This window comes from Dichomitus squalens (genome assembly GCF_000275845.1).
Source record: "Dichomitus squalens LYAD-421 SS1 unplaced genomic scaffold DICSQscaffold_55, whole genome shotgun sequence".
NCBI lineage: Eukaryota > Fungi > Basidiomycota > Agaricomycetes > Polyporales > Polyporaceae > Dichomitus > Dichomitus squalens.
This window is the reverse complement of record NW_006766937.1, coordinates 138,613-166,033: the sequence shown is the minus strand read 5'-3', so window position 1 is coordinate 166,033 and position 27,421 is coordinate 138,613. Positions and strand designations below refer to the sequence as shown.

At 56.7% G+C, this 27,421-nt stretch overlaps 5 protein-coding genes across 5 annotated transcripts; 3 read left to right on the top strand and 2 right to left on the bottom strand.

Annotated features, from left to right (window-relative positions):
• Window positions 1-2,669: 2,669 nt before the first annotated feature.
• Window positions 2,670-3,376, top strand: DICSQDRAFT_163420 (uncharacterized protein; the record flags this gene model as incomplete). Its single annotated transcript, XM_007369779.1, has 1 exon — window positions 2,670-3,376. The coding sequence occupies one exon, from the start codon at window positions 2,670-2,672 to the stop codon at window positions 3,288-3,290; it is 621 nt and encodes a 206-aa protein (XP_007369841.1). The 3' UTR covers window positions 3,291-3,376.
• Window positions 3,377-6,297: 2,921 nt separating this feature from the next.
• DICSQDRAFT_129502 (uncharacterized protein) lies at window positions 6,298-7,755 on the top strand (the record flags this gene model as incomplete). The annotated part of the gene is made up of 3 exons (XM_007369778.1): window positions 6,298-7,336; window positions 7,418-7,483; window positions 7,541-7,755. 3 exons carry the CDS (start codon window positions 6,298-6,300, stop codon window positions 7,753-7,755), a joined length of 1,320 nt encoding a protein of 439 aa, XP_007369840.1.
• Window positions 7,756-11,047: 3,292 nt separating this feature from the next.
• DICSQDRAFT_69453 (uncharacterized protein) lies at window positions 11,048-12,414 on the top strand (the record flags this gene model as incomplete). Its single annotated transcript, XM_007369777.1, has 3 exons — window positions 11,048-11,211; window positions 11,404-11,535; window positions 12,237-12,414. The coding sequence occupies 3 exons, from the start codon at window positions 11,048-11,050 to the stop codon at window positions 12,412-12,414; spliced, it is 474 nt and encodes a 157-aa protein (XP_007369839.1).
• A 1,509-nt stretch (window positions 12,415-13,923) lies between these two features.
• On the bottom strand, window positions 13,924-16,039 carry DICSQDRAFT_69448 (S-adenosyl-L-methionine-dependent methyltransferase; the record flags this gene model as incomplete). Its single annotated transcript, XM_007369776.1, has 10 exons — window positions 13,924-14,061; window positions 14,133-14,337; window positions 14,401-14,576; window positions 14,657-14,805; window positions 14,870-15,041; window positions 15,093-15,131; window positions 15,234-15,291; window positions 15,344-15,467; window positions 15,521-15,698; window positions 15,755-16,039. The coding sequence occupies 10 exons, from the start codon at window positions 16,037-16,039 to the stop codon at window positions 13,924-13,926; spliced, it is 1,524 nt and encodes a 507-aa protein (XP_007369838.1).
• A 2,529-nt stretch (window positions 16,040-18,568) lies between these two features.
• Window positions 18,569-22,528, bottom strand: DICSQDRAFT_69462 (HET-E; the record flags this gene model as incomplete). Its single annotated transcript, XM_007369775.1, is given in 5 exon segments — window positions 18,569-18,832; window positions 18,847-19,058; window positions 19,176-19,555; window positions 21,717-22,138; window positions 22,397-22,528. Coding segments are annotated over 5 exon segments (1,410 nt in total), but the record flags the coding sequence as incomplete, so codon positions are not given.
• Window positions 22,529-27,421: the final 4,893 nt, after the last annotated feature.

The window sequence follows — 27,421 nt, the reverse complement described above, 5'->3', positions numbered from 1 at the left end:
ACTCGTACCCATAGCCGCCAGCGCAGTGACACCTACTTACAATTGGACATCAGACACAGCTGAGATGGCACACGCAATACTGAAGATATGTGCATATATGCACTCACCATGTCGGTAATCGAGTTCTGCTTGAACAGGATTAGCAGTGCACTGTAATGTTGAATCTGGATACTCACAGTCTTGATCGATGATGATCGATGAATGTGGGACAACCTGCTAGATGCCATCAGACTTATACTACTTCACACGCAACACTAGAGACGTACTATTGCCCTAATCAACATATGCCCGTATGAGAGAACACCTGCCTGTCATCCGAGAGTCAATGGTCAGTACGTACCACTTAAGGGGGAGATAGGCATACAGAGGGGATGCAAGAAGTACGAAGTCAAGATGTGAATAGATACAATGGCAGGTCGATATTGGACCATGCGACGACGTCATCGCGGTCGGATAAGTGATTTTGGGCAGGCAAGTCCCCCTTGCAATTGGAATCTGCAGAAGCGGTTGGGGATGTTGAGGGAATCTGGAGAGGATGTGCATGTTCCCAGCAGATTCCCATCAAGGGGGAATTTACTGGGGAATCCGTGGGTAATATGCGTGGAATACGCAGATTCCCTGCATGTTCCCTGCCACCGTAATCTGGCGCTTCATGCGGTGCGGGGTCAAGCCGAGAGGGTCAAGGGGTCGAGTCTTGACCCGCACACCTCTGGTTGGACGGATCTTCGGCAGAAGATCGGCGCTAACAAAAGTCAGGCTTATTGAAGAAGCTGCCGCCTAGGGTTCTATCTGCAAAACCTCCGCCATACTCTGGACCCAACTCGTCCACCAATAGCTCGTAGTCTCATGCCAGACTTGTGCGCATGCAGGACACCCTGGATATCCGGCGTGCCTTCCGACGTGAAACACCTTGAGTCGACGACAATGGGTAATCTGTCTGCTAAGACCCTCAATCATTAGCAGATAAGATATGCAACATTACCGCCACACTGATTCAACTCTTGCGGGGCGGGGCGAGCACTTACTGTAATTTGGACTATAATGCCGCCGGTTTGATGCATATCAAACGATGCCTCACATGCGATATGGCTTGTGTCACATGAGCAGCGTTGAGTAGTTGACTGACACAAATTGACCCACCATTTCGGACGTCTGCAGATTTAACGGTAAATTACATGTAAATTACATAGGCTAATATGCATAGGTCAATCTCGATCGCGAGTTTCACCGTGCCCTAATCGGCGGGATTGCCTACGGTTCCGAGTGCGGCCCGTGGGCGTCGCCGCACACGAGCGCCGAAACAGGTTGTGTCACTGGCAGAACTCCAAGTCTTTGCTTTCGCACATTAGAACCAGGCGAAGGTGTTCTATATCAAAATGGGCCCCGGGGCTGCGTCTCGCTGTAGCTCCTATACTAGTGTGACCCCAGAAGCTACGGATTAAGCGCCTGACCCCAGAAGCTACTGACACGCCTCCATTTCTCGCATTTCCCTGTCAAAAAGTGTGCACGGGTTACGCACAAGACGATGTACTTCCAAAATATCATTGTAAAAAAGAACGAAGGAAATCGGAAGGGATTTGCTCCCGATACAAGTCAATCTCAGTAGGGTTTCAAGGGTTTACTGACCTTGGTGAGTTGCCACAAAAAAATCTGCACCGCCGATCTTTCTGTAACTCTGCAAAGTGTTCTAAACATCTTCAATGAACTTTCTTGTTCAGTCTCCGAAGGATTCCGGGTGGCGGTATTCGAAGGATGAGAAGAGGTCTCTCGAGCGTGACATTCAGCCGCTGACCGAGATAAAGCTGACTTTCAATCTGAGCGCTTCGACAGTGTTGCCTCGGCCAACTTCGCTATCAAACGACTGATAACAGCGGTGTTCGAATCGGCAGTCTTCGGCATTGTGACCATCCATGACAATCTCTGGGCGCTTTTCCGTAGCTTCTGGGGTCAGACGTGTAATTCCGCGATGCTCAATGCAAACCTCCACCGATTTTCTTCATATTTCACACGTATGTACTATCCAGGATGCGAATGAAGTATGCAAAGTCTGACATGTATCGGAGAGGATGGGAGGGAGATATTCATGAAATACGTTATGGGCCGTAGCTTCTGGGGTCATACTAGTACGGTAGGAAGATGTCCCACTGGAGCGCCGAAGCGATAGACCAGTGACGTCAAGTGTCCGGTCTCGTCCATTCCCGTGCAGTCCACCGAGCCGCATCGCAACGGGGAGAAGAAGCCGGACGACAGTCAAACATGATTGTCCTCGAATGGGGTGCACGGTTGACACACCATCCATCGTTTGGGGTGCGCTGCGCAGCACAGCAAGTGAAGCTGTCCACCGACAAGCGGCTCCACTCCTGTGCGTTCTGCACCGTTGAGGCAAGCAGAGGGCGGCGACGGACTCCACTTCTGATTCTCCGGTAGTCTCGTGTTGTGGCGTGCGCAGTCGATGCTTTGTAGTGCGCACAGCAACTGCGGCCACTGTGGATTGGATTGTCACTTCGAGTCTCTACAGGGTGGTGAGTTACGCCCGTGTTTCGTATGTGCGCTCACTGCAGTACATATATACTCATAGGCTGACGAGCAGGTAGCATCTCCTGTCTCGTCCGACTCCATAACGACCGACTCTTCCTTCCTTCATCCTCCCGCATAACACATACCTCGCAATGCTTGCCAACGCCAAGCTCGTCGTTCTCTCCTTCGCCCTCGCCTTCGCCGGCGTTACCGCCCTTCCGCAGGGCGCGACCTCAACAGATGTCGTACTTCCAACGGGTACGGGCCTCTTCGCTACCTCCCCAACTTCTCCCACTTATGCTCCCTTCATAGAAACGATCCTCAGTGACACATCGATCGTGGTGCCCACAGGCACTGACACCGCGACCATACCCGCTTCCGCTTCCACGTCGGTACCCACAGACACGGCTACCTCCGCTCCTACGGAAAGCACCGACACGCTGCTCACGAACACTGACACGGTGACGACGTCGGTGTCCGGCGTGGACCCTTCTGGCACGAGCACCGCACTCTCATTATCCGACACGGGTCTTCCAGTCTCTGGCTCCGTCTCGAGCACGGGAGGCGTCTCGACCACCGTCGCATTCACCACTACGACGCCAGCCTCGAACAGTGTGTCGGGATCGCGTTCGGGAACCGGAACCTCCGCCGCTGCGAGCAGCACGAGCACGGGCACAAACAACAACGGCGCTGTGGCCCAGGGCCTTTCAGGGCTGACGTCTGTTGGGGTGGCTGTCCTCGGGGTGCTCGCGGGTGCTGGGCTCGCGCTGTGAGCTAGAAGCGTGCGATGGACTGTTTACGATGGACTTCTTGAGAGATCTTGGACTACTATTGTAGCTATGGTGTGGGCATGGACTCCGGCTTGATGCAATGAGCGTTGCTACACCTATTACTTATCATACCAGACCGTGAACTTTTATCCATTTTTGGCCCCGCAGCGACCTACGCACTGCGATTGACGGAGGGCTCAATGAAGTCAATGTTGGAATCCTGGCGTCAAGATGGCGAGCTCGCAGAACGAGCGCCACAGGTCCCGCCCCCCCGACGGATACCCGCGCCCTTATCTGCCCCTATTTAGCTATCTTTCGTACCGGTATATGCGGTGTATTTTATCTACTGTGTACGGCACGCGTTTGCACCGGCCAAACGCGAATCCCATTTGTGCCCGCTTGCCCTCGAACTTCTTCAGTCAAAGGCAGAGATAGTAGATTAGATTAGATTCGGTGGGCAGTTGATCCCGGATGCCGCCGGCCTAGCCGTTTAGAGAAGATTTAGCTGCGCCATTGAACTTGAACGTTTGAACTACCACGCATGACTCTACTATATATCAATTCTCTTTTTACCACCTTGCGCAGACCGGCACCATAAAGCAAGAACTCACGGCAGCACTGCGGATGAGGCGTTGACATGCAGTCCCCGGATCGATGTCTCGGACAGATCCCCGAGGATCCTGAGCTGGTGTATGTACGTCTCTGCGTGAGTCCTATGCCCATTCCTCCTTCTTATAGGTTTTCCAGAATCATATCTCTCTACGGCAGGCGAATTTCGTGCCTTCCGTGTTGAGCCTGTGAGCCTGCAGTCCGAGTCGCGGCAGTCGCTCTTGATGCCCTTGAGCTATCGGTTCAGAGACCAAGGCGTCACAGAACAGGCAGCATCAGGATCGATTACTCCCCGCAGCCACTTGTGAGTATCCTAGTCTCGTTCAATACGGCATACGGGCCCAAAGGATTCACCAGACCGAAGATGCTGTCTCGCTGTATGGTTTTTGTGATCGTTTTGTTCAGATGCTTCTGTGTCTGCATACTCCCGAACCGCAGTGGCCTGTATACCACATCGGCGCAACACGGCCCCCAAGGTGAGACTGGAACGTTCTGTCTCCTCTCGTAGGATCTTCGACACGGGCGTCGCAAAGGGATGCCAAGGTATCCGTTACATATATGCTATGGTCAGTCTCGCGGCATCACTGGGAGCGAAGCCTGTCACCAAACTGTTGCCTGAAGCCAGCACGCGTACCATGTATCGGGATGGCTCCGATTACTTCTCGGGATAGTAGCGTCGTCTGACAGGTGGCTGCCGACTCAATACCGCGGCATCGAGCGCCGATCACGGCCTTCAGGGGGAAGGGGCTTCTAGCACACGACCGGACTCGGAACCTGCCACCCCAATTTGCATGCTCGTGAGAGTACTGTGCGTGCGAACGACGGAGACTGGCCACGATGTGATCGAGGCCGGAGGCGGGCGAGGTATGTGGCCTAGTCTGGACCGCGTCTGGCGCGCGCACGCATTCGCCTACCCCTCATGCCCTTGCTCCGTAGGTCAGCCTCTGCCGGCTTTTTTCTCTGTACACCCACTCTATCTTGGACAGCCCGGAGCCTCCTTTACTCGTCTGCGTCATCAACGGAATTCGGTCCCACTCAACCACTGGCGCCCAGTTTGCTGGAACAGCCTAGCGCACATCGATGTCGTGGTTCGCGCACACGGATGCACTGCCGGCACCACTGTCGTTCCATGGGCAAACACCGCGCGATCTACTGGCCAGCCATGCTAGCTTTGACGAGCATCTTACAACAGTCGAACACCAACGCGATGTTCAGAGTGCTGATACGGCCATAAGCTGCGCAGCCGCAGCCGCCAGTCTCCGATTGTCGACCGTGCCGTCCCCCTATCTCCCGCCCCTCGACCAACGCGAGCCAGAGCTTATTATAGACTACGAGCGCGCGATCACCCCCGGTTCCGCGCCCGCTATATCGTGCCCTCCGTCGTTTCAAGCGGCCCTCGCTGGCCCAGAGATCGCCGCCGTTACAAGCCCTTCGTCTCACGCTTCCGGCACGGTCCCCTACCACAGGCAACGCGGAAGGCCGACCATGCCATCCTCCCTTGCACACGCAAAGCTCCACGTAATGTCCACGGTCGACATGGAGTCTGAGCGGCTCGCGCGGGCGTGTGGCCAAGGTCCGTTCTTCTTTTCCCGACCTTCCTTCCCCCAAGGCAACCCTGGAGGGCCGAGCTGGCAGGACCAGTCCTGCGGTCTTGAGGTGACGGGGGAGAGAGCGCCACCAAGACGGTCCGATAGTCCTCCCCGATGGCACTATCCTGACTTCTCTGGCTCTGGTCCAATACCCGCGCGGGGTACACGTTCGCGACCGCACTCCGTGCGCATACCTATGAAGATGTCACTCGCGCCTCCAGATTTGACTCGCCCTCGCTCGGTTTCTCAACCGGCTTCCATCCCCGTGTACTCCCCTTCGAATCCACATGGTCTGTTGCGCTCTCTGGAGACCGTTCTAGACCGCAATAGCGTTCGGCTTGGCGAGTGCCTTGATGTGCAACGCGTCCATGAGCAATGGGCGATCTACGGCCGCCGGAGCTCGGCCTTGGGCCTGGACGCTCTTACAGAACAGGAGGGTTGTACAGCTGGTATGTACAATTTACATCAAGTATGCTGGGCCTAACTTCAATGCGATTACCGCATAGCGACCTTCGGTTCCCCGGTATGTGTGGCAGTCAAGTGCGCTTCGATGTCCACCGTGATAGGCGGTTATCAACATCCTATTCCCTGGGTCGTTTACGCATGCATCGAGGAGCTGAACCGTACAGGTAACAGCACACTGCATCTTCCCGTGAAGTCGTAGCTAAAGTGTGAATGACGCAGGGATCTACGAGCAAGGCCTCTTCCGCGCTGTACCAAATCGTTCTAGGCTGGAAAAACTCGTGACTGTATTTGACCGCCCGACGTCGTTCTTCAAGGGGCCCGAATCGGGGCCTCTCTGTCCTCCATGCATGCCAACCCCGTCCAATACCCGTGCATCGCTCCGCAAGGAGTCTACGGCGGACGTGTGCGCCCTCCTGAAGTCGTACTTAGATGGTCTCCCGGAGCCCCTCCTTGACGAGAATATCATCATCGCACTGCATTGTCTTTGCGTCGTACCTACCGAGTTGCGCGAGCAGCAAACTTCGGGAGACGAGAAGCTGCATCATCCGAGACCCGTTCATGGCTATCCTAAGGGCAGCGCGCACTTCCTCGCTCCGTCCCATGCGTCGCATTCCCTGAGGGTTTCACGCTCTCGTTCCCGGGCGTGTTCGGACACTGCCTCATCCTCTTCGGCTTCGCCAATGTGGATGACACCTAGCGAGAAGCGGTTCGCCGAGGCGTCACTTGAGGATATCCAGATCCGGATCGCCCAACATCTCCTGCGACTGGCCACACCTCCGCTCTGCTCGCTCTTCGCGTACCTATCCGGTTTCTTTGTTCTCTTGCTGCTGTGTCCAGACAATGGCATGGCCCTCGACGACATTTCACGCATGTTCGGACGTGCACTCGCAGGGGGCCCAGCGACAACGCGCCACACGGTCCTCATGTGGCTCCTCGAACGATGGTCCTCGATCGCAGACGGCCTCTTCGCCGTCGGTGATCCTCCAGGTCCAGACCGCGGAGAGGACTTACCATTGTCCGCGTACCCCCACTACACCCCCTCTGCGACGCCAAATCACAATGTCACCCCTCCGACTCTTCGAGACCCGGCCACGCCATCGTCTCCGCTGATAGAGACGTCCACCCACGATGCTCGAAGGGGCTCGATTGTCTCGTCCGACGGGGCTGAATCGGTCTTCACCTCCTCGACGGCGGAGAGCGACGATCGATCCCTCGGGATCGGTACGCCGTTCAGCGGCGAGTTTGCCTCGCTGCCTCTCTCCGCCGTGCGGGAATACGAGTCCGAGCCGGATTGGGAGGATGCGATGTTTCGTCCAGCAGAAGCAGACAGGTCGGTCGAGCAGGATGTCTGCAGCAAGCATGCTCCCGCTCCGAGCCCGCGCATCGGTCCGTGCGCAATTTTCACAAAACGTGGGTACCGATTTCAGCTTTCCGATGATAGCTGAGCGATTAATTCTGGTGCATTAGGGGAAGATATGTTCGTCGAACTCGGAGATTCGTTCAACCTCACCTCAGATCACGTGCGCTCTTGCTGTGGGTCTTCTAGTCTGTGTATTGTGTTGGGGGACGAGCTGACTGGGTCGTGTATAGCTCCGGATGGTCATTCGCCACCACCTGAGTCAGACTACGAGACCAATCCGGTCTCCGAAGAGCACTCACGTGCGACCTCGCGGGCATCGGACGTGTCTGCAGGAATCAGCAGGTGTCCGCCGGATTCCCCTTTGTTCACCGCCCAGACACTCGAGCTCCACGAGAGGAATCCTCCACGTCCCTCCGCTTACGACCAACGCAGGTACCCGGGATGATCACGGTCGTCCTCCATGTTGGGCTTGCCGCGGCTGCCATATGGAGCGTTCCCGCTACCTGCGTCTTCTTACGCCCGGTGCTTCCAGGATCTGTCATATACACGAACACAGAACACCCTCTGCCTCCATTCCCAAGGCCTGCATCAGGACGGACATTCCTGTTCCCCTACATAAGTACATTTCTGTTATTTTTTTTTACTTTCGGAATTGTTGTACGACGTCGCGCGTCTTGCTTGTACAGGTGATATATGGAACCTTCTCGGCTCGATCATCCCACTTACTTAGCCCCTCGTGTCTCCACTGTATCATACTCGTCTCCCATTCCACACGTAGCCCCTAAGCCTTCTCCCTCTCGCACGCCCACGCATCAATCACGTTGTGTCCTCCCCGATGCGCATCTACCAGCAGATATAAATCCTCAAGCCCTGCGCAGATGCATATATCTCCCAGTCGATAGTCGTCCGCCCTCCCATCCGTCGTCCACGGCATCACTATGGCAAAACATTCTGTATCATTACACTCTGCCTCGTCGTCAACTTTTCCGCCAGAATATCAAGAGACGTCTCCGCCCAATGGCGACCGCCGATTGCGCGGCCTAAAGGTGTCGAACGCGTTCATGGATGTTTCGCAGACGTCGCATGTGGGAAGAGCCTGAAGTTTGCGATGAAGGTGGGCTGAAGAACTGGACCTGCAGGCACCTGGGCCAGCGGCCCCTCCGTGCCCACCCGTAGCGCATCGCGGTACGCCCCGCCGCTCCCATGTCGTCAATGCGAGCGCTGCAGGACGGCAGCCGCAGCCCCGGCGCGGTCTACGCGTTGCGGAAAAGAGGACGCATCGGTGCAGGGTCGCAGAGACCGCTTGAGTCAAGAGTCTATGGTACACGGAGGACGGGACGAGGCGCGGTCGCGACGCACGGTGTTCAACGTTCAGGCCCTCTGTTCTCCGAAAGCGGACGGCGAGCGCGGTCTTCTCCCCTGAGGGGACCAAGCCGGAGCCCGCGGACGACCTGACGCAGTCGTCCGCCTCCGGGTTTGCGCGGCCGACCAGGCCCCTTCCTCGCAGAACGATCCCGCAGGGAAGGCTGCCCTCTGACCGTCGCGCTGATGTCAGGGCTGATCTATATCGCCCGCACCGGCTGCCCTGAGAGCCTAGCACCATATATGAGTCCAAACACAAGACGTTTGGGCGGGTAACCGTACGTGCTCTGGTTGGGTGCCCTTGCATACGTCGATGTCCGGACACTACGATGCTTGTATGCGTTGTTGCGATGCGTGTGTCTACATGTATGGTTGCCGTGCTCTAGTTTCTGTGGAGCGAGGCAGACCGCGCGAGGCTCCACCAACACGCCACGGCCAGCGATTCTGCATCCATGGTGTGCACCAGGGGAAAGCAATCTGTCCCCGCTGGACAGCCGTCAGTAGACTTCTAGACCTAACAAGGGAGATACGCTGGAATGAGAGTGGCAGGGCGCGTACACAAACTGAGTCGAACCTCTCGTACCACAGGCGCGGCCCGAACGCGGACGGGCAGCCGACTCAAGCACAGCAGTGGATCAGGGGAACGGCGTATAAGCCCTGAGCGTTAGAGCTTATGGCAGCCCGGAACACCAGTTACGAGGACAAAGGAGGCGCACTGCCCAGGAACATCACCCATACCCGCCCACGATTGTCATGGAAGGAGGCAGCACTGCAGCGTACGGCTCGGTGCGAGTGCGAGGACTCGCGTGTATTGTGCCCTAGCAGAGCCAGAGCTCCTCTTGCTGATGCCGGGCGCTGCTGTCCGCGTTTGCCCGCCGGGTGCTGAGCGCCCGCGAAACATTTACTTATCGAGATGGTCGCGCCGTCCGTCACGGTCGGCGGACGCGCACGTGCCCGGCGTCGACGTCGGTGAGGGTGAGGCGCACTCGGAGAGCTGTGCTGGGCCTGGCGGAGGTCTCGTGCGAACGGCCGTTTGGGACGTCCTTTGCAGGTAGGGGTCTTCCACGCGCGTCAGCTAAGCTTCAGAAGGAGGCGGATCGTCGAAGGAGAAGGACGTGCGCTGCATGACGCGCATCAACTTCGCGGCCGTATGCGCGTTCGCGTTCGCACAGATGGTCTGGCGGCGAACTCTAAGGCAATATCTATTTCGCGTCCATGAGTGATACGTACCAGGACGGGCGCAACGGAGAGCAAGAGCAAAGCAGCGGGCAGCCTCCGCATGCGCGAGCACCTTGGCGTGCCCGTGAATCTCACCCTCGCGGTGGGCACGAAGCCTCCCGTGGGAACGCGAGCGGGAGGTTACGTGCCCGCCACCTGCCAGACGCTGAGCGCTGAAGTTTGAATGACAGCGCGGTTAGAAACGATAGGCTCTCTAGAACGAAATACGCTCAGGTCGGGCAGCAGCCGCAAACGGGTCGTTGGAAGCCCAGAGCAGGGGGGGGGGGTCCAGGGTGCGTTCAAGGTCCCAAGCTGGACGCGTTGAGAGGCCGTTGATGGGCTGAGCGGGACTAGCCTTCGAGCATTCGGAAACCCTCGAGGGAGGCTGACACTTCTTCCCCTCCACGAAGGGCCTCCAGCCTGAGATTGATCTCAGTCGACGCGGGAAGCTTGTGTGGGTTGAACGCACTCGCGAGTCATGTTCTTCTGAGGGGCCCGGGACGCGGCAGACGCCTTGAGGACAACGGTGTTTTTTGTCGAAGGGGCCTATCGTTTCGGGAGCGCTGTAGGTAGCGTGATGGGCACCACGGCGACGTACGCTTCCCCACATTGACACCGCATTGTGGCCTCGCATGACATTTGGCGAGCGGGGGCGCAGCCAGAAGGTTGGGGAGTCGCACGTCGACCACCAGTGCAAGTGCTGCGGGTGGGAGGAACATCAACGGCAGGTGGCTAGACGCGCCGCGGGGCGCGTTGGCGCTCGACGTCGTCCCAAGCGCTGGCGCTTGCTCTCTCGCTCGACCGCAGGCGACGCGACGTCAGCTGGAGGGTGGGGAAAAGGACGACGTGAAGGAAGATCGCGCGAAGGAGGGCCTAGGCTTGGGAAGGGCTCGATGAGGGGTCAGTTGGACGGCGGCTTCCTCTGACGTCGCTCGTGCAAAAACCGACTCCCTGCCCACGTGCGCTCCATGATCTCTCCCCGACGCCTCACCATCTCGTCACACCAACCTGCCCCTACTCCCGCCAGCTATATATACCCCCCCCCCGTCTCCGCTTCTGCCTTCCCCGACTCTCACTTCACGTCCCAGTCTCCAAACGCTCACGCTCACGACTACCTTCCCTTACACGTCCTTCATATACCTCATCCGCTCACCAAGATGAAGTTCAACGCCGTCGCTTTCACTATTGTCGCTGTCGTCGCCCGCGTGCACGCCCAGTCGTCCACTGCGGGTAGCGCAGCCCCCACCTCCACCAACGGTATCTCGCCCTGCATCCTCACCTGCATCCAACAGGCCGCCTCAGCCAACGGCTGCAGCAGCGCGTACGTCCATATTTTCTTCCTCTCCTTTGCTTCGTTGTTTTTCTCCGTGCCGCTCTCCTTCCGCCCCGTCCTTTCTCTCCCCCTGAACCCCCTTGTCCATTCTCCTCAGTGGAGCAAGTGGCATGTTCGATGACAGCCCCCCTATTTCCGCATCCCGCGAGACAGCGAACTGACGCACTGTTATCCAAACAGCCTCGACGTGAGCTGCCTCTGCAGCAACACGCAATTCCAGCAGTCCGCCCTCTCTTGCCTCGAGAGCTCGTGCTCCTCGTCCGACGTCCAGGCCGCCCAGGCTCTCCAGTCCGCGGAGTGCGGTGCCGGTCAGTGTTCATCTCTTCTCCCCATCATATTCTGCGCCTGCGCGCCACGCCATCTGACACGCCTCGCACATTCGCGTACTACGTATCGTGTCGGGCAGGTAGGTGCGCCGTTCCGTTCAGCTACGGTGGGCGGTGCACCGTTCCGTTGCAGACATATGTTACGGCGGGCACTGTGCCTTGTTTTAAGCAGGAAAATATGTGCGGCACTTTTGGGCCCCGCAACGTGACCCTGACATTTCCATCTGTTTTGTCACGTTCTTCGTAAACTGGGACGTGATATTGGCACGTTGCGTCGCCTGGATGTTCAGTATAAAGGTCCTCACATGGACCACCGCCGTTTGCCCGCCGTTGCGCTGCGTGATGACGCGGGCACACTTGGTCATGACGCGGCGAAACTTTGCCATTTCGCGGGGACACTTTGCCCGTGTCCGATCCCACGTGTCGATCCGCGCGAGACGGTTTCGCGCAGGCGCGCCTAGGCCCCTCCGTCTTCTTCCCCGCATCCCAACGCTGACGTCTTCCCTCCCGGCAAACAGCGTCCTCCGCGGGCTCCTCCGCCGCAGCGAGCGCGACCTCGACCGTCAACTCCCTGTCGTCCTCCGAGGCGTCCTCCGCGGCCTCGGTCTCCTCCTCGCTTTCCTCTGCAGAGCAGTCCGCGTCGTCCGCGCTGACCTCGGGCGCGTCCTCGCTCTCGTCCCGCATCAGCTCCGCGACGAGCGCGGCGAGCAGCCACGCGAGCTCTGCAGCGTCCTCTGCGGCGTCGCAGACGAGCAACGCGGCCATGAGCGGGATGCGCGGCGAGTGGGGCGTCGCGAAGGGCGGTCTGCTCGGCGTCGCCGCGGCCATGGTGGGCGTCGTTGCCGGGGCTGCGTTCGTCCTGTGAGCGAGTTGAAGCGCGGGAGAAATCGATTCCAGGAGTGCAGGTTGTTGGTTCATGGAGAACGATGTCCGGTCTTGTTGATTCAACCTACCTACGTACCTCGTGATCGCTGATCTTCGCTCATGCGGGGATCTGCGAACGTGATTGGACTTTGCCAACGATGGTTGTATTTTTGGCGCATACATCACATATGATACATTTTGTTGTACCGGTTATAAGAAAACGTTCGGCGAGCTCGATATCGAGAGTATTACGAATTCGTGTGCAGGAGTACGTTAGCAGGTAACATTTCGCGCGTCCGCGGAGCTGTCCCTGTCGGCCGAGGAGAGAACTTGGCAGACTAGTGTTCGTTTTGTGGGTACGCAAGAGCAGAGAGTCCCCGGACTATAATTCCCAGTGGGAAGCGGGCACTCCGAGGGATTGACACAGTGGGCTTTTGCAAAGGCGACTTCGGAGGGGCACTTGGCTCTACACACGCTGAGCATGCTCTCGCTTCTACTTCGACGGGCTATCCACACACCGAATATCGCACGCGGATTCGTTACGGGGCACAGCGGGGCGGTCGATCCCCCCTACCCGCACCCCCGCGGATTCTCTTGCGCTTCAAGTTCGCACTGGCATCTCTGATACGCTCTGGGCCGAGTCCGAGTCTGTCCGGAGGAATCGCGCCGTAATCGAGTTCAACGTCAGGATCGCCTGCTCTGGCCTCGGACCTCCGCCGCCTAGTGGTGTCGGTGTCGTCCATGGCCGTCCCTGCTCTGTCAGTCACTTCCTGGAAGTCGGTCTTTCACGCCCTGTGGGCTTGGGCTTGCGTAGCACCGCTGCTCTCGTTGCGCCCTACATGTGCAGTTTACGGTTCCGCACGGTTCACTTCCGCTGGGGAGCGCGCCGTTCGTTCGAGCTCTGCAGACGGTCTCCCTCGGAGCGGGCCCGTGCCGGTGCCAGTGGGCTAGGTGTCGTCGCCCGGCGTGCGTGCCGCCAGGTGCTCATGTACGTGGACGTCTACGCAGAAGGCTCGGACGCGACACGCACGGGCAAGGCCGGATCCCAGTCCCCACACGCATGTTCTGGGATCGTGCAGTCCCAGAACGTGCAGTGTTTCCATGCACGCAGACTCGGGACGAGATCGGCGTGGCGCTCCGACGCTCCTCGGGCGCAGAACGCGGCCCGCCGGTCCCAGCGTCGAAGACGAGGACGGGGCGTCCACCAGCAGGCGGGCGGCGAGAATAGACGGGGGGCAATGGCAGGGGCGATCCCGACGGCGCTTCTGGTCCGGTGCCGGGTTGGTTCCGTGCGGAATCGAAGACTTCGTCGAGGTGAAGCGCAAGAACGCGAGGGAGATTAGGGTTCGGGAGGGGCCTCTCGGGCGGCTTCAGTCGACCATCCCCTGTGACGGTCGCCCCGCAACGATCGTTTGCGCGAGGACGGCGGCTGGCCCGATAGAGCAGAAGCAGAAGCAGAAGCAGACGGTCTGATCGTATATTTTTTTCCCCAAGCTGAGAGGCTCTATACCTATACCGGAACGGCGGTGGTGTAAGCCCACATCGACCCAGGGGTCCTCCGCACCTCGACGAACTTCCACCCCGCAGAGAGCGCGAGGGCCGCCATCTCGTCTTCCGTCCGTTCTTTCGCGTCGAACATTCCCATCATCTGGTCATAGCCACAACAAAACAGGTATGTTCAGACAAGCCGAGTGTCGCCGCGTGAGGCTGCGTACGCACCATGATGTCAATCAAGTACCCGTGTATGTTGGCGACGCCGAGGTTCGGAAGGAGCGGCGACTCCTTCGTGACGAACGGGAACGTCACGGCCGAGCCGTCCGCGCCCTCGTACGCCGCCTGGTCCGCACACGCGTTGGGGAGCAGCATATCCCCGATGAGCAGCTTCGTTTCTGGCCCCGCTGCACCGCGGAGCTGGCTCAGAATCCTGCATGGGGCACGCCAACGATTGAGAGGCAAGATACGAGAACGATCGAGAACAGGGACGTACTTGCGGCAGTCCTCGTCTCTCCAATCGTGCAGTACCAGCCGCAGGAGGAAGACGGACGGTGCGGCGATTGGGCCGAGAGCCGGGAGCGTCAGCGCAGGCCACGGCTGGAAGAAGTCGCGCGGGCGCCACGACATGCGCCCGGAGTCGAAGAGCTCGGCGTATTGCGGTCCCCAGGCCTACCAAGACCGAGACCGAGACCAAGACCGAGGTGGTCAGAAACGACTATCGGACGAGAAAAGAATAGAGGTGGACGTACAGATTGGGCGGTGGAGACGACCTGTTCCCTGTCTTCGACTACGACGTGGATATGGGGGTGCGCTTGCGCGACGAGGATAGACTGGGCGCCGATGCCACCGCCGACGTCGATGAGCACTGACCCCTGAGGAAGGTCCTCCCAAGAAAATCCTAAACGTTCAGAGTGATAGCAGCGTCAGTGCACGACATGTGCGGTCGCAGACCATAATCGCACCTTGGAGGATCTGGTTCTTGATCTCCCACTGCCGAGTTCCCGTCATCGCATGTCCGAACCTGACGAACCTGTCTTCGTTCTCGGGAAGTTCAAGCCACGGGAAGTACCCAAGTTGGGTGTTGAAGGCGAGGTTGAATGGTGCCCCATAGCGGGCGACTTGTCCCTCGGTAGTCTGGGCAGCGGGCAGGGCTTCCGGGGGTGGTGCGCGGTAGTCGAAGTTCACGTCGGTGCGGCGGAGCGAACGCTTGTCGGGCAAAGCCCACTCCGTCAGGCAGGAGATGAACTTGAGTGCCTCGTCTCCCCTGGGAAAAAAAACATTGCAGCGTCAATTGCAAGGGATTGTTGGCATAGTTTATCGATGTACGTACGTCAAGGCGACGAAGGCGGCTACTCCATCGGTGTCATTGTACTTCTTCTCTGGCCTGCACGATAGTCAGAAGACGTTTCGGAAGCCGAAGGAGAGGTGTTATTCACGCTTCTCGTAGCTGCGCCACAGTCTTGCCAGAATCAATGTACGATGATGGGCGGTTATTTGCGAAGATGTCGGGCTTCACCTCACGGAGGTAGTGCCCCGTTGCGAGGAGGCGGAGGATGTGACCTAATCACCGATCAGCATTTACTGCGAATATAGCACGCGAGTGTTTGCCTCACTTAGATGCGCAGGGGTAAGGGGTACAGTATCGGCTGTAGTGGCAGTCTTCGAGTTCGCACGCAAGTCGAGGACCAAGCGGTAGATCTCCCGCACGTGGAGTCCCTCGGGGCCCGCCTCGCGCAAGATTTCCACGATATTGGCCGCCTCAAGGAACCGGATTGCAGCGGAAAATTGGCCCTAGTTGGCGCAGAGTCATGTGAGCTGGCACATGGGGGAGCGAGAGGAAGACGTACCGCCTGGACGTCTTCCATCAAGCCATACCATGGCTTGTTGACAGTGGTGGCGAGCTGACCGCAGGCTGCTACAATGCGCTTCGATGCAGCAGCGACCGCCGGGTCGCCTTTCAGCGCCTCAGCGAGTTCCTCCTCTGGCCTGTGTTGTGCGGCATAGTAATAGGGCTCGTCAAGTGAGGGAAATTCGATAGGGTCGTTCGGAGTACGCTCGCGATAGACGCGCTCGATGTCGTCTATCGCGGTGCCAATCGCGGCGTGCAGTGCGCGCAGGGTGGTGAAGGTCATTGCGACAATCCCGAGTGAAGGGGGCGACCGCGGTCGACGCTGTATTCGGCGTATATAAGTTATACACGCAAGAGGAGCATTAGGAGACATACAGGAAGATAGGACCAACACGCTGGTACACCTTCATGTCGGAAAACATGTCCGCCAATCCGTGAACGGGTGGGGCGTACTCGAGCTTCTCGAACGTCATATAGGACCGCCCAGCGTTGCTGATAGACGGCAAAACAGCACCACCGATCTTCTTCTGCGCTATGTGACTTCCGTCTCTTACATCTGGCGAGCTCGGCGGAAGATTATAATCAGTACGTCCAAATTTGGGGAAGACTTACCTTCCTGTGATTTAAGCGACTACTAACGCCTACGAAACATGCTCTTGAAGAGGCCCGAGATGTAACACCTGACCTGCGCCGAGATGGCATAGTCCCCATAGAATTTGCTGATGGGACGCTTTTGTTGGGCGATACGTTATCGACCTGCTTCTCGATGTGATGGCTGTTCCATAGGTTTTGGACCACGCCAAATTGAGCGATCACGTCCGAATGTAGTCGCTCGTCACGTCATTTCATTTTCTCGCGGCGGGGATTACATGTTGGGCAATGGGTAAATGTTTTCCATCGTTCGGCTATTGGGAACCTGGACAAGTACAAGACCGGTAAGTAGTGGACACTTACGGCATGCGTATAGACCAGCTGATGGATATCGGCGGCGCGGCGGACAAGATTTACTTATTACTCTCATCTCCATCACGCTACATTAGCGCTGATTAGGACGATGGGCGTCGAAACCGAACGGTAGCAGGCGCCACGACTGGTCGCAAATGGTGTGGGCGATGGGCGGTGCTCGCGAAGGCATCACATCGCGCGAGGTGAGCATCCAGATACACGGCAGGCATTCCCATGTTTCCGTGCATAGCAAAGTCGACGAAAGTGGCAGGAGTCAACCCCCCGCCGATTTACCCGGGGTTTCAAAGGCTTTTGTTCAGAGAAGCCACATCTTTACGAATAGCTTACCTCGTGCCTCTCCTTTTCATAGAATTTTCCCTGGTCGAAAACCCCGGAATGCCTGCCGTGATAGGTACCATGAATCCTAGGGCGCTCATTTCATATATGGTGCTGTAGCTGTATTGCTATACATGAAAGGCATGAGTAGTGTGATTTGAAGCGACTGGCGTTTATGAAACTCACTGATGTCGAACAACGAAACAATGTCGAACCAGTCACTAGAGTACAGCAGTTTGCCTATCGATAAGGCTTTTCGAGTCGAAGAACATGCCGAGGTCGCTTTAGAGGGGAACTAGATGTGAGCCCAGTTGGGTATTCTGACGTTCTGTGGCCCCCACCAGACGCGTCCCCCAGCAGGGTCAACAGGAAGAGTCTATCGCGTCTCTAAGACTCTTGATGGCGTCTCGAGTGGTGCATCGGACCCGGATCTGGTCCGCTTCCCAACCGGCCTGAGCATGTTTTTGCGGGAGGAGCTACCGATATGCAAAACGCTGTGGCATGATAGTTGTCATCTTGGGAACGAGCTGGGTCATGGCGGCATCTTCACCATGAAGCAGTGGCGTTGAGCTGCGAAAACAACTAGATATTTCTGAGCTACATATGCCACTTGGCGCGATCGAGGGCGGTGCTCCAGAGAGGCAGATTAGCACGGAACATAGCTCATCCAATATGAAGCGACGCCCGGCTCGAAGTCTCCCGGTTTCTTCACTTCCGATGGTCAGAGTGAAATCGCATGTTGACAACACGCAGCTCCGGATGGGGAGAAACGGTGCAGAGGTCTATATATATGCATATGGAGACCTAAATGTGCTTGGATTGTGAGCTGAGCGTCGTCAAACGTAGGATGGGGTGTGCAAGTCGGAACGCTGATGGACTTACGAGGTGGCAGATGCGCTGCATTATCGCCCTCCGAGGGCTTCAGCCCCAGTCTCGGCAGAAATTGTTGCAGACAACGAGAGCTCGAATGATAGATAATACCACTTGCAGTTGGAATGCAGTCGCAGAGAAGAAGGCTTCGTTGATGTGGACGGAAGCACGTAGTATATGGGCGCCTAGTGATCTCAATATCGTGCGATCATGAAGTGATCCTCAGCGCCCTGAGGTTCGATTCAGTCCGGCTGGTGACTTCATAAACCGACGCCGACACGCTCAAATCATACCTCGAGGAAGTGCTTCCGTCTGTTTGCAGGGGCCACGGTCTTGGTCCTGGATGTCGACGCCGAGCCGCTGCTGTCCAGGGTCCTTTTTGCTTGGCAAATGGAGAGCGAAACGAAGATGCATCAGGAAAAGCACTTGGCTCCGTGGCTGCCGTCGGGCCAGAGCCCTCGGCTCCGTCCGGAGACGCCCGTCCGATCCGTCCGGAGGCGCTGTCCCCGTACATGTACGAAAGGGCTCTTCGACAGTCGTACGAGTCGCTAATCAAGGGTACACAAAGTACCATAGGCAAGATCGAGGCCGTACCGACGAATAACACACCTACATACATGTTGGTGCCAAACGGGGATCATCAGTTATTGTGCGTCTCTATTCAAGATTTGAATTTGTTCGGGATGACATCCTGCAATCGACGACCCAAGACAGTCCCATTTCTTGCAGCAGACCACAACATAGTCCCGTCCGGAGTAAACGCAACATGGGTGACCCAAGGACCGTGATCGGAAAGCGTCGCCAAGCATGAACCATCGCTCGTCCTCCACACCCTCACCGTCTCGTTCATAGATGCAGAGGCGATATACTTCCCACACGGGGAGAAGCACGCCTTCTGCACCCGATGATCGTGCCCCTCAAACGGCTGAACCATGGCACGTGTGTCACAGTGTGTGCGTCCCATATCTTCATCGTCTTCTCGTCCGACGTTGAGAGCAGCAGCTGACCGTCCGGGGAAAAGGCGACATCAAGGACCCTATCCTTGTGCGCCTTCCAGAGCAGAGGGTCCTGCGTGGTTGTGAGGTCCCAAATGCGGATCTTCCCATTTTGATATCCAACAGCGACGTGTGTACTCGAGCGACTGAATGCGGCTGTGATGGGTCGATCATCATGACGAAGCTCCCATTGGGAATGAAGTGCGAGGTATGTGCCAGACACAACATCCCAAACATCACAACACATCGAGTCATGGACTAGCAGCCAGCGACTGTCGGGAGAGAATAGAGGCTTGATGTGTGTTGTCGTGTTGGTGCCGTCAAGTGGTATCGGTCGGAATGACCGTCCATCCCAGAGCCGTATATTGCTGTCGACGTCTCGGGATGCAATGCGGGTGCCGTCGCTGGACCACGCGCAGCCTTCGACGATGTCCGGGTGACCTTCGAGGGTGGCAACTTGGTGTGAGCTACGAGTAATGTCCCAGATGGCGACCGTCCGGTCTCCACCTGCGGACGCGATGTATCGATTGTCTGGGGAGAATGCGAGCTCCCGGACCTCTCTGTCATGGGCGAACCACTCTTGCGAGATACATGCATCTCGGGCATTCCAGAGCATGATGGTGGAATCCCAGGAGGCCGTCGCTACCCACCGCCTGTCTGAGGAGACGGCGAGTGCGTTGACGTGTGAGTCATGCCCAGGTCTGCCAGCTACTCGAGTCAGCGTCCAACGCAGAATCGTGGTCGGTGAATGAGACTCACAGTATCGGACGTCTTCCGGCAGTGCCCATGTCTCACCGAGTGAGCTGCTGATCTCGTCGGGCAAGGAGATGGTCTTCCGCACGTTCAGGACTGGGCCGCCGGAAACCGTGAATAGTACGCGATGGAAGGGATATCCGAGCAGGATCTTCTCCACTGCTGTGCAGAGCTTCACAATGACAGGTCGACGACATTGCCTATATAGAGATCCCAGGTCGGAGTCCCAGAGGACCACAGTGACATCTATTATTGCTGTAACTTGTGAAGCGCGTAAGTTGCGGACGGCATATTGGAGTCTCTCGGTATACGCTGGTATCCACCATGTCAAGGAGATCCGGCGATCGTCGCCTGATTGAGAAGGTGGCATAGATAATGATGATAATTTAGATTCTGTGAGTTGTATGACTATTAGGAGACCGAGTGGGACACGAACGAGTATGTCTCCCAATCTCAAGCGGACTAGCATGCGCAGCTGCGGCCGACGAGATAGTAGATCACCTGGCTCAAGAGGACCCCATGCGTCTATTGACAAATCCTCACAGGTGAGACTTTCGATGTTCGGAAATGCTGAAAGGAAGTGGAGGAAAGCGGTGTGGGTTCGGAACCTAGTGTAGTGGATACTGAGGTTCAAGAGGCCAATCGCAAATTCATCAGGAAACCTGGGAATCACTTAATGCCCCTTAAAATCGCCTTTAAGGGCATTAAGGCGCTTAAGATGGCTTTAAGGCCGTCTAAGACGTAAGCATTAAGATGCTCGATTAAGACGCATTAAGACGATTAAGACGGGCGAGTGCAAAAACGTTCTGCACCGTCGTATGGCATACCGGCCTCTGTCACAATGTCTGCACAAGTTCCAATAGTTCTCTCACTCTGCTCTTCTCAACCCTTGGCACGTATGCTGCATGGTTTACACAGTCGAGGGCGAGCAGCTGGAAAATATGCGTGGGAGAGCTAAGTGGCTTAAGGCGCTAAGCCATTAAGCTAATGCACGGTTTACTGATGTGCAGACGGGCGTCGAATCTCAAATGGGACTCGTCCGAGCCACATCTCTCTTCCACATTCCTGGAGGCCCCATAGATGCTCGGCCGGCATGCTTTCCAGATGGACCATTCTATCTAGTCGAATCCCTCTCTTTGACAGGTCGTCCGCCATCTTTCCCCTCCCCTCCGACGATTATCTCCTCATCTCGTTCTAAGACATCCGTAGTCCGCGTAGGTCAAACACCGCGCGCCGCCTTAAGCAAACGTCCTGTGAGTGTCTCGTTCACTGCGGGTCCCGCTGAGTTTACCGATAGTGTCGCGCGGACGGCGGTGTTCCTTCGGGACGGGACACAACAGGACGCGAAGAGCGGACGACTCATCTGTCCCGTTGATTGTGCGATGCGTTGCAGCGGCAGCTCGACGGCGCAAGCAAGACAGTCTGCGGGCATCGTTGGCTGCTGAAGGCCCTTTTGTGTTTCGTTGTGCCTTGCAATCTGGTCGGAGCGGCACGTCTTCAAGTTCGGAATGGATCACTTTGTGTCCCGTCAGCCAGGAACGGGTCAGACACTTTGCGTGTCGTATGACTGAGAACACCGCCTTCGCAAGCACCTCAGGTCGTCGACGCCTCTCCGCCGCTATTGTAGGTCCATCCGCTTCAGAGCTGGAGTGCGAAACGAAGAAGGTCGTTCTTCATGTCTCCATGGCGGCGTTGCGATTTGCACGTTAGGTGACCCGTGCTTTCTACGTTGTATGTCCGTAGTGTCACAGCGATGGAGTGACAGGCTCGTAGAATCCATCACTTCCTGGGAGGAGAAGAAGCGCGTGTGATTCTGCAGATACAGGACGCTCTGCGACAGTCGTACATATCGCCAAATGAGGGCACACAAGGTACCCTAAGCGAGATCGAGGCTATACTGAAGAACCAGATACATATATCCTGACGTAGACGTACTAGATGCGAAGCCAAACGGGGCTCGTCACCATATTGTACATCCCTATCTACAGCTTGAATTCGTCCGGGATGACATCCTGTAACCGACGACCAAAGACAGTTCCATTGCGGGCTGCGGACCACAACATCGCCCCGTCTGGGGTGAATGCAACGTGTTGGACCCAGTCACCGTGGTAGTCAAGTGCCGTTAGGCACGATCCATCGCTCGTCCTCCACACCCGCACTGTGTTGTCGCAAGATGCAGAGGCGATGTACTTCCCACACGGGGAGAAGTGCGCCTGGTATACCCAGTCCTCGTGTCCCTTGAGAGACCGGAGCATGGCACCTGTGCGCGCATTCCATACCCCCATCGTGTGGTCGTCCGACGCCGAGAGCAGCAGCCGATCATCCGGCGAAAAGGCCACATCGACGACCCTAACCTTGTGCGCCTTCAAGGACAAATGCTCCCGTCTAGTCGCCATGTCCCAAACGCGGATCGTCCCATTCTTGTATCCAACAGCGACGCGTGTGCTCGAGCGACTGAATGCGGCTGTGAGGGGGTCACTGTTCTTGCGATGTCGCTGTAATGGGAGTGTGAGGTATGCACCAGATAGAACATCCCAAACGCGACAGCTGTCCAGATCGTGGACAAGAAGCCAGTGGCTGTCAGGGGAGAATAGAGGCTTGATCTTTGTTGTGTGGTTGACGCTGTTTAGGTGTAGCGGCTGAAATGTTTGTCCGTCCCACATTCGGACAGTGTTCTCGCCGTCTCGGGATGCAATGTAAGCGCCGTTGCTGGACCATGCACAGCGTTTCGAGGGAGCAACGTGACCCTCGAGAGAGGCGACTTGGTGTGGGTTGCTGCTAATGTCCCAGATTGCGACCTTCCCATCTTCACCTGCGGACGCGAGGTGTCGGCCGTCCGGTGAGAACGCGAGATCCAGGACACGATCATCGTGGGCAAACCACTCGCATCCCACAGGATGATGGTGGTATCCGTGGAGGATGTCGCTACAAACTGCCCGTCTGAGGAGACGACAAGTGCGGTGACCATCGAGTCATGCCCGGGATTGCCAGCTACTCCAGTCAATGTCCAACTCTAAATCTCGGATGCGGGATGGAACTCACAGAATCTGGCGTCTTCAGCCATCGCCCATTTCTTACTTAATGGACGGAAGCACCCATTGATTTCGTTCGACCAGGAGATCGTCTTCCGGACATTCCGGAATGGAAAGACAAGGGACCGTCAATAGCACGCGATGGGACGGGTACGTAAGCAGGACGTTGTCCAGGGCTGCACAGAGCTCCAGGTTGGCAGCTTGACGACATTCCTTGCGTAGATACCCAATGTTATGATGCCAGAGTACCAAAGTGACGTCTGTTACCGCTGTTTGCTTCGACCTAGGCAAGACGTGGACGGCACGTCGGAGGTTCTCAGTCTTGGCTCTTATCCACCATGTTAAGGAGGTCTGGCGATCATCGCCTGATTGAAGAGGTGGGACAGATGATGGTTCTGATGTGAAGGACATGAGGTATACAACTAGGACACAGGATGAGATACGCACGAATACGTTCCCCCTTCACAGGCGTACTAGCGACAACGTGAACCAACACCTCTGTGATGTCTTCATCCACATCTTGAAGTATCTGAAAGCGAACGCAGAGTCACAATCAAGGAACACATATGATCATGCAAACGCTCACATTCAACGTTCGCAGCGGTAATCGACGGGACAAGTCACCTTCTCCCAGAGGAGTATCAGCGTATAACGAGAGACGTTCGCAGGTGAGGTGTTCGACGTTTGGAAAGGCTAAAAGGAAGTGAAGGAAGGCGGTTCGCGTTTGAAACCTGACACCCTGGATAGCCAGACTCCGAAGGCCAGGCAAGCATTGCCTGCCGCAAAGCGGAGTGGACGGGGGGAGTTGATCATCGACCCACAGCATAGGAGAGAGCCCATTGAATGCGACATGATCGAGACAAGGGAGCATCGACAGCAAGGGCAATGGAGAGTCCTCACTCCACGGCAAAGACAGAGATCGCACAACAAGTTGAAGGCGGGGTTGGGCTTGGACAGCATCGTAGAACTGAGTGAGCTGTTTCTCGCTCCGTATGTCGACATCGGTGAAGAGAACGAAGAGGCTACGAGTATGGAGTTGGCTACAGGTGAGAGCGAACGCGCGCAGCGTGGCCTTGTCGCCGGAGCAGTGGTCGATGGCCCTCTCGATGACCTCCCATGGAAGCGCCGGGGACTGCGTGGTAGATGACACCAAAGGCAGGGGACGAAGGGAGTCCGTGCGGTTGCGGATGGAAGACATGGTTTGTCAGAGAGTTAATGTCGCCAGTGGTGACGATGGGCGAGCAACGGTGGCTTCGGAGCAGGCTGTGCCGAGACCACGAGGCAAGTACATCGATATCTCGGAAGGGATCGCGCTGGGATCACGCAGGCAGATGTGACTCTTTCGCTTCGGGATGTCAGGACGTTTCGTACTTGTCCGAGTCTGTTCATCGCAGAGCGATCATCGTGGGCCAAGTTAGAGTGATCTCTACTCCTATGTTTTTCGAGGGCACAACACGTACATGAATGCTGAAGAGTACGATACGTAGACCGATATCTCTAGGAGAGCGACAAGCTGAAGACTCGGGCTCCCAATATTGAGCGTACCCAGCTCACGGCACTGGGAAGAAAGGCAGAGGCATCGAGTTGTGCGCGTAATGCCGTGCATGCGCTCCGGCTGGCGAAGCGATGATCCACACTATGTTGAGCGAGCAAAGAATGAGATGTGCCCATGCGGAGACAGATTGAAAGATGTCCGTGCAAGTATTCTGCGACTCGCCCTCCTGATACACGAGACTTTCGGCCTCCTACCATGTAGCAGAGACATATCTCTCGAAGGTTGTGAAAACGAACGGCGGCGTGATGGCGGAGATTCGAAAGGATCCAAGACGTTAGCTTGAGTAGGAGACAGCTACGCAATACTCCAGGGTAAAGATGTGCCTCGTTGAACAGAGCATGAGTCAATACGCGTGGCACAGCGAGGCTACAATGACGTGACAGACGTGCAACCTACACGAGCTGCGCCACCAAAGATGCAACTAAGCGGTAGAAGCTTTGAATGCGGGCATGGTGTGACGGAGACGGTATACTGCAAAACAGAAATGTATGAGGAACTTCAGAGAGTGCAAGGACCCTGGTGACGTACTGGAGGGAAGGGCGTGTCGATGTAGCGTATAGACCTAGTCAGTACCACTCCGTGCAGGCAGCTCCAGGGAAGATGGGCGCGAGGACTCGAATCAGGACCTTCCCTCCTTCCGGTGTCACCGACGCCCCCAAGTCGCGAGTGTCCAGCAGAGCTACGTCTGTTAGCCTTTAGACACGACACTCTAAGGTCCGTCCTTCCGCCCAAGCCGCCGTCGGTAAGGAGCAAGTCTACGAAGCGGAGTGGATCTATATGAATCTGCCATGGTATAAGGATGGTGAATGTTGAGACGCCATGTGTATCACCGTGCAGGCCTGCAGGTGCAGCTACAAAGAGAGTCCTGGTTATGTGAGTATCCTCCGAGATGCGACAGGTATGTCAATGTGGTTGGGTTACAGATCAAGACAGTGGCGTCAGTGCAATTCTCCGACACAAGGTTCGAGACTCCAGCGAGGAGGTTCAATCCTCAGCATCGCTTCGAGACGATGTGAGGAGCAGAGGGATGCAGGATGCAGAGAAGGTCGGGAAGCGGACAGTAGGAATGGGCATTCACTCACCGCGAACCCTCCGCAAAAGAAGGAAACGAGGTATCCTCCGGTGCCGTCCTGGTGAGGTGCCCACATACAGCGACGATCGTGTTGCAGCTGCATCTTGCCAGGCTGTCCTCGGATATCTTCCAATGCCTCCGTTACGAAGCCATGCTCACAGGGCCTGGGTAGGAGGGCTCGTTAAGCAACGGAGGTCGAGAGAGTGCACCGGGGGCGTATCTGAAGGCGTAGGCTTGGTTATCGATAGAGCCATGGAGGCGTGGAGTGTGGCGAATGTCCCCTGGCGTTGTGTGCAATAGAATGAGCGCATCGGGGAGGAGGGGGATGTCGAGCTTGGGCTGAAGGCTCATCATAGAGCTTAAGCGGGCTGAATGGGATACGACGTTGAGACACAGATATGCCACGGGGTATCTTCACGCAAGCAGGCGAGAAGCGATGGGCATATTCAGTACGTGGATGGAGCGATCATTGAGAGGGACATACCATGACGGTCGGTGGAAAGCCACCATAAGTAGTCGAACGACAACCTCGGGCGGCGATCTGATGGAGGATTCTCGCTCGGAGCGGATGGTGGATCGAGCGCAAATGACTGAAGGACTGCCGTTGAAAGCGTCGACTGTCTGTTTCCCTCTGTCGAATGGGCGGCGTCTCGGCCCGGCTCCCGGTGTTCGTGGCAACACCTTCGACTCCATCCTGGACCTGCTTTGTTTCGATGTTGTAAAACAGCTGTTCTGCCAATGCGCACCCTACCACGTCGGACTCAATTTCCATGAGCCACTCTTGTCAGCCTTGATGGGCAAAATCAGCCGTCTCGGCGAGGTGCGCCCCAAGCGTGAGGTCGGTATGCAGCTCAGCTCAACCCGGGAGAACGTATGCTGGCATACATCGTCAATTGGATGTAGAGTAAGTAATCCATACATCCTGTGTTCCTGTCTACGTATCTACACGGGTGTCCTATCAACTTGCATCGCCCTGCGTGACCCTGACCATTCAGTGCCCTCTAGGCATCCGTACCGTGATACCCAAACACCGCTGTCGCGCCATTCCTCCCAGCTCAGGCATGCACTCCCAGACACTGCACGTCCATGTAGTGTCAAACTCATACTCCTTACGGATGCTCTATTGCTCAGGCGGCAAGTCGGAGGATGGGGTGGATGGCTACTAGCCAACTTCTGAAAGACGGTTCATTGCAAATGTGCGTTCTCTTCTGGTCCTATTCGAATCAGTATGAAGTCGAAGGAGCCTGTGTCAGTCGCATCCACTCTTGTGGCTGCAATCCGTGTGCCGAGCACATGTCCTCAGCCATTCTCTAGCACCCTTCCATGTTCATTGCCGCGTCTGTTCCAAGACACTCATAATGCGCGTCGGTCTTACACCATGCGCGCCCTCACCCAAGCGGCCGACAAGTGTTCCTCCGCATCCTGTGCGGCTTAGCATTTTTTTTTACCTTCACACGTACCTGCACCGCCTCTATTTTGCACCTCACAAAGAGCGAGCAAGCACAAGACCCGGCCGATGTCCACTCCTCCACGCAGTGCTCTCGCACTGGCACCCTAAATGCGCGTGCCACGGACCGCGAGACACGCAGGTCGAATTGTCTACCAGAACGACCCAGTCAAGGCAGAAGCGGCAACGAAGACATGCGTCACAGAGCAAGACTGCCTACCGCGCACGCCGCGCGGGAGCTTGCATCAGCAAAAGTGTAAAATTGTTGTTGTACATTACCCTCCTATGCCTATCCAGGCAAGGGAAAAAATATATGGCATGCTTGCAGGACTATTCCAATGGACCTGTCGCGTTTCCTTCAGAAGGCAATGTCCGTGGACTGCTTGCATGGACAGGCCATGCTCGGAAATGCCAGGCAATACGGCCGAGACGTCGCCGGTATTGCATGGTATTGCAGAGATTGCGGTGCCATGCAATACCGGCGTTCGAACGCCGTACCTTTCAAGGTTGCCTGGAATTGTCAGAATTGCGAGACGGGGCAAATGCTGCAAGTTGGTGCGACGTGGGGCAATAAGGGACACATGGTGCAGGTTATTTGCGTCATTGGCTCGAAATTCATGCATTGGATGATCAGGAGAGTCCAGGTGGTGTGTGCCTAGG